This window comes from Galeopterus variegatus, unplaced genomic scaffold, assembly GCF_000696425.1.
Source record: "Galeopterus variegatus unplaced genomic scaffold, G_variegatus-3.0.2 Scaffold1972, whole genome shotgun sequence".
NCBI classification, from domain to species: Eukaryota; Metazoa; Chordata; class Mammalia; order Dermoptera; family Cynocephalidae; genus Galeopterus; species Galeopterus variegatus.
This window is the reverse complement of record NW_007728083.1, coordinates 45,105-51,864: the sequence shown is the minus strand read 5'-3', so window position 1 is coordinate 51,864 and position 6,760 is coordinate 45,105. Positions and strand designations below refer to the sequence as shown.

General features: G+C 37.4%; 1 protein-coding gene across 1 annotated transcript in view; it reads right to left on the bottom strand.

The window, feature by feature from the left end:
- Positions 1-335: 335 nt before the first annotated feature.
- LOC103596281 (phosphorylase b kinase regulatory subunit alpha, skeletal muscle isoform-like) overlaps positions 336-6,760 on the bottom strand; it is a gene marked incomplete at its 5' end in the record, with an annotated part of 38,561 nt that continues 32,136 nt past the window's right edge. The window contains 4 exons of the mRNA XM_008579876.1: positions 336-953; positions 2,162-2,362; positions 4,118-4,171; positions 6,311-6,481. Coding sequence (XP_008578098.1) covers positions 780-953; positions 2,162-2,362; positions 4,118-4,171; positions 6,311-6,481 — 600 coding nt within the window. The remainder of the gene's footprint in view (positions 954-2,161; positions 2,363-4,117; positions 4,172-6,310; positions 6,482-6,760) is intronic.

The window sequence follows — 6,760 nt, the reverse complement described above, 5'->3', positions numbered from 1 at the left end:
CCTGGCTCCATTTCTCTGGCTTATTCTGCATTTTCTGCTGCAAATGTATCTCTGAGTATCAGCAATCTTCATAAAATGTGATTTCAAATGTTAATACAGAAATCCTTAAATATAATGCTGCATTTGCAGTTTTCGATAGTTCACCAGAGTGAGAGTAGGCATTGTATGTGCAGATACAGAGAGGGCAACAACAGAGACAATAATTCTACACAGAAACTATTTCATCACTTAGTGTGAGGTAAGCTGTGAGTAAAGAAGGAAACTATGATCTGGTACTCTCTTTTCCCAAGAAAAGGCACTTAAAATGAATATTTCCAATTTATGGCAGCATAAAATGCAACAATTTAGGATTTACTCACTTGAAATAATGCCCCAAAGGACCTACCACTCATACACACAATAAAACCACACACAAGAAAACACAGACTTTAGGAATAAGTTGTTATTAATACCTGCTCCCCAAACAGGAGTTAGAAAATGAAGTTGGTAACAGATCTGGAGGAAAAAAAACCACATGCAAACTTTTATGAACCATCAAAGAATTAAGCCAATAATGAAAGGCCTGGTTGACCATATGCACACTGGAGGTGAGCCTCCAGGTAAAGGTCCACCTCTCCTAAGGCAGTTAGTTTATCTGAAAAGTTCTCTCTTCTTGGGAGGGATGGGATAGAAGGGGGCAGGATAGGAGTGATCAGGCAATAACATTTCAGTTCCATGCACAATTAACTGAGGCAGGGACCAGCTGTCAAAAGACTCCTAGCAGCCTGGACCCAAAGCCTTCACTGCATGGCACAGATGCTGTGTGGCAGGAACTCCTGCACGTAGGTGGCAGCTGCCTTGGAGAGGTAGGTCATGGTGCCAAACCTGCCACTAGGTGCACTGTCATACAGAAGAGTACAGATGCCAGATGCAGGATCCTTTGCCAACATGATGTCATCTGCGCCGAGAGTTTTCTGTTTGGTTGTTAAGGGTGAAAGAACACAGGGGAAAGGAAAAATTACTAATCCTACTAAGTAAAGTCCCGATTAGTATAACTCAGAGGCTCCTCCCCATCACCAATTAGTTGGACCCTAGGCTGTTTAGCCAGGAAGGGTTCAGGGTTATGCACGAAAGAGTGAATATGAGTTTCTATACATGCAATTTTTACTAGATCCCAAACTCATGTACATTATTTTAAAGCGATTAATTGCTCAGAATTTTCCCCAGTACAATGAGTTTTCCAAAGTTAAATATAATAGTTAATTAAATGAGTCATACCTGTTAAGAGACAAATGTTAACACAAATCACCCTAGAGGACTTTGGTCTGATTCCTTCTAGTACTACCAATTTCAGCTTGTATTCTTTTATCTTATGTTTGATAATTATTTCTTTCTAAGCCAACTTAATTGAAATAGACTGTCAGCTTTCCAAGGCTAGAGTATATGCCTAAAAAAGATCACATTTTCCGATACACAGACTGACAGCAATCTAGAATATTTAAAGTTAGGATTGTCCTAGAAAATCCTGGATTCTTTTCTTCTGCATCCTCTCACAGTGTCTAATAGAATGAAATACCTGTTATGTTTTAGAGATTTTCCTATTGACAACAGTGTATGTCCTTCACCTTATGTGCTTCACTCCTAATCTAGGCAATGTTTCGAACACTTTCAATAAACAGTTTTTATTTTTTAATGTAGTTAATTTCCTGGAAGAAGATTTACTAAGAAAATAAGAAAAATGTAGAAATGAAAGTTTCCCTTCATTATTTTCCTATGGGTAAGTAGAACAGCAAAAGCAAATCTTCTCTTTTCTTAGTAGTCCAGAAGGATATGCTACCCAATAGTCTCTTATTAAGTTCTTAAAGCTACAAAAAGCATTGTGATCAGGAATTTAAAATATGATGCTAATGCTATGCTTCAGGGCTTTTCAGGGAAGAGCATAAACCTCTTGAGTTCCAGGCAAATTTACCATATAACACAAAGCACAAAACATATGGTGAAAGACAGAGGTGGTCCTGTAGCCTACCACTTTTGCAAACAGAGTTCAGAGCCACTACAAAGGAGGCCCAGAAAAGAGCTACGAGAAAGAGGGCACAAGAAAGTGACCTTGCCTTCGTGAAATGCTCTGAATGCAGTCAGGTTAGCAAACATTCACCTTTGAGAAAACAACAGGTTTACCTACCTGTTCTTGAAGGAACAAGTCATTGGCAATATGCACTATTTTTTCCACAGCAATGATGCTTCCAATGCTATGAATTTCAATGTCTGCCAGCATGGTGAGGACAAGGATAGCTTCAACCAGAAGCTGGCGGTACTCTGGCTGAGGTACACGATTCAGGACAGATTCCACATGAACAGAGAATTTAATCTCGCCTGGAGTCATCTGTGAGAGAGAGAAAGAAAATCACTTCCTAAGAGCCCATCACTCAGGAGGCATCAATTACCTGCTCTGAAAGGCAGTGAAAACACTGTAGCTGTGAACACTGCGTTAGCCCCTTTAAGGTAACTAAGTGAATAAATTGGTTCAATCTTTTTGGAAAGCAATCTCGCAATGCATAACAAGAGTCATAAAAGTGTCAATGCCCTCTAATCCATAATCCTATTTCTAGGAGTTGATCCCAAGGAAATAATTCCTAAAAGGAAAAAAGCTCTATATGCAAGAGTGTTTATAGCAACATTAATCACAAGTATAAAACTAGAAGTACTTAAACATGGGAATGGCTGTGTAAATAATGGTATGTCATGGCATAGCAACTTCACGAGTTTTTATAGAGCCATTCAAAAGAATAAATCTAATGACTGTGGATGAAGGAAAAATTTAATTAGAACTTAAAATTGTATATAGATGATAATTAGAATTATGTAAAACACCTACATACCATTAGGTTAAAATGGGCATTAAGAAATGTAAAGTTATTTTAGGGTGGAGAGGACGGAGTAACAATTTTTGGTAAAATCATATTGAGTATATACTCTAGGGAGGCAATGTAGATTTGGAGTCTAAACTCCTGGGTTCAAGTCCTGTCTTCGTCAGTTACTGGTTATATGATCTCGGACAATTAATTTCTCTAAATTTGTTCCCTTATTTGTAAATTGGAAATGATAATCTCTTCTTAAGCTATCTCACATAGTTGTGCTGAAGATCAAATTAAATAATGTGCAAATGCTTTGAAGACTCTTAATGGTACTATTGAGGTATGAATGAGGGTACTTCAAAAAATTCATGGAGAGATTTATATTATTTAATTCTATTTTTCCACAAACTTTTTGAAGTGTCCTTGTATTATTTTTAATTCTATTAACATTTCAGTCTTGTTGAAAGGCAGAGAAAAACAAATAGGAAACATGGTGTTCTTTATTAAAGAAAAGGCCTGAGGGCAAGAGTGAAGCCCTAAAGCATAGCATTAGCTTTCTGTACCTGCCCCCACCCACCCCCCAGTCGCTATCTGCAACAACTTCAGAGTTTTTAAGAATTTTCTACTGCCCAATCTTACTACTCCTAGCTTGCTAATAATAGTTCCTTTGCTGATTCTATAAAAGCTAGTTCTTTATCATTTCTGTGTGATTTTGGACAAAACAGAAAATATAAAAGCATTCAATATTCTATGTCTGTGGTTTGCGGCAGTGTTTCCCAACCATGGTTATATATCAGGATCATTCTATAGATTTTAAAAAAATACAGATGCTGAGGTCCCATCCCTGGAAATTCTTATCCATTAAATTGAAGATGGCAGCCCACGGTACTCCAACATATAGTTAGATCTAAGGACCACTGGTTTATGTTCTAATGGTCTACAAGCATCCTACTAGAGAAAGGTGGGAATGAGAAGGACAGAGGGACACGAGAAGTCATTCATTCTTAGATTTCTATCCTTTCTGCCCTCTTCAACTCTCAAGCAAACCAGCCTAACTTAATAAGCCATTAAAAGAAGCTGCCCTTATACAATTAATGTAACACATAATTATGGTCTAATATTCTCATTCAATTTTTAAAAAAACATTCTCTTCTTTTTTCAGGTTCATTTCATGATCAGTTGATTTATAAAAGCATAGGTCTGTTACTGTGAAAAATGATCACTGAAATACTTTAGCCAGGCAAGCTACCAGTCACATAAATGGGAAAGACACAGAATCTTACCTCCTTAGTAGTTGAAGATGGAAGAACAAAACCTTCCACAGAAAGTCCATGACACTGCAAAACAGAAAAAACATCTTGTCACCAGGGCTAGGCCAACAACTGGGAGGCTTTAAGGAGACACTTCATATTTCTAAGTGTGCTTCACTGGGTATGAGCTAAGTAATCACAGGCCAGCGAGAGGACCTGCAGCCCAAGTGCCCTTGCCATGAGGTTGGGACTCCTAAGTGCCAAAATGCAGGGTTGGGCTATAGGAGACCCAAAGTTCATCCTGTACTTGGGGAGTAGAATGGATAGGGAAGATCTGCCTTCTGAGATAGACTAGCCCCAATTATTCAGAGACTATCTGGGAGGATATCATGCTGGGTCCAAGAACCATCACAGGCTTTCAGAAAGATTTTCAGGCTGCAGGAAAAAACTCAAGTTATGCATTTACCAGACATGTACCATTGCTACATTTTCTAGTGAAGCATCCCATATTCCCATCAGTGCTTTTATCCTGCTCTACTTTTTCCATAGTACTTATCATCTTTTAATACTCTATATACTTTACTTATTTACTATGTTTATTATTTATAATTTTTTCTCGCTAGCAGAATGGAAGTTCCATGAGGACAGAAATTGTTGTCTGTTTTGCTCTTTGCTGTATGAGCACCTAGAATATTGCCTGTTGCACAACGGATGCTCAATAAATATTGTATGAATGAATGATATTTTATCTCCCTCTCACTATCAACTCAATTATTAAAAAGCAATGGGAATTAATGACTTGCCATTTTAGATTTTAAATAAATCAAAACATTATATATTAAACAACCACAGATAAAGATTTCAATCCAGCAAGTTCACTGACTGTACTAGACACTTCATCCCATATTCCATACACCAAATAACAGTCTTTATACAGAGAAATACCATCCTTTAAACATATGTGCAAAATGACTATGTTACGTTCATACTCTGGGGGCATGTGTTTTGCTTCTTACATTAAGATCCCAAGTCCAAGTTTTGATTTTGCCACAAAATACCCAATCTTCCCAGTCAGACTTAAATGTTCCTTCTTTTGTATTCCTGCAGCCTGTGGTTTTGCACCTTTATTACAACACATTTTTGCCATGCATCATAGATGCTTTTAAAGAAGACTATAGATTAAGAAGACTATACGCTAAACTCCCTGATGACAAGGATTAGGTACCTTACATGGTATCTGGGTAACACAGCACCTAATACATGTCTGTTAAATTAAATTGCCATAATCCATGCATAACTGAGGAGATAAAATGCATATTTGTCACCATTGTGCTATAGAAGTTAGCTGAGAGGAATGCAAGTTCTAGGTACTTTTTGAAAGGAAGATCACCAGAGCCAACAGTCTGAAGAATCAACTTTCACCTTTCCAAAAGATCACCTGATTCTGACCCTGGAAGGGTATTGGTATGCTGAGGAGAAAAAATGTAAACTAGAGATTTTGAAGTCCTGCATGAAGTGTTCTTTAGGTCCTTATCAAGGGCCATGAAGCAAAAAGTGGCACCTAAAAGACTATGAATGAGACCTATGAATGAGCACAAAAATATTCTTGGTCTTCTGAAACTGCCATCACCATAATGATGTGATATGCCCCCTGTCTTTGGCAAATGTGTTAGGCAAAATATGCTTTTGAAAGAAAAATAAATATTGGTCATAACAAGACAGTCATTGAATTATTAGCATTATTATGACTTTGCATTTATTTAGTAGTTTTCACCCAGGAAAAAATATAGGTAAGAGCTCCTTACACAAACTCCTCAGATGCTACATTGTTTTACTATAGTGATAACTGGTTATGAATGGTATGCTGCCAGTCGAATAACATTTCCAGTCCAGAACAGCTACAAAGAAAGTGAGCTCTTCAGCAGCAAATGTATCACAATGCCCCACAATGTCCAACTGTGGCCAAAAGCAGAGAAATGATTATTTTAAAAAATCTGATTTAGAAAAAACACTATACCAACAATAATGGAAAGAGTCTAAGTTATCAATAATGCCACCATAACAAATCAACTGTTTCATTTTTATGTTTTCTTCTAGGGTGTGTTCATCTGAGTATATGACTTTTACATAATTACAGTGATGTTATAGTCGTGTCATATCTCAGCCAAGGAGACTGAGGATTTCAAGGGGGGAGATAAAAAGACATTAACAATATATTATTCTCACCTTCTGCAAAACCTTCCATACTTTTTGATAAAATCCAACTGGGACTCTATTCAGTGCTCCATCCAGCCTTCTTCGGCGTTGCCATTGACCTTGACGACTATCTTTAGATGTCTGTTGACCATATGCACTAGGAAAGGACCCACTAGTTGGAGTCACAGAGGTTCCAGGTGACTTGGGAGAAGAAAAGAGGAAAGATCATAAATCAAGAGTTACCTTTTTTCTTTGATAAAGTATAGCACAGTGAACAATCAATAAACTTTGCAGAACTGTAAAACATGTATTAAGTGAAACAGCCAAGATAAAGAGGTTAGAGTGAAGCTAGTAGCTATTAGTGCTGTGAACTGGTACAATCCTTTTAAAAAGCAATTCGGTGATACATACGAAGATCCACAAGAATACTGATGACATGGGACATTCTTAGATGTCTCTTTACCTGGTTATCTCTGTTAA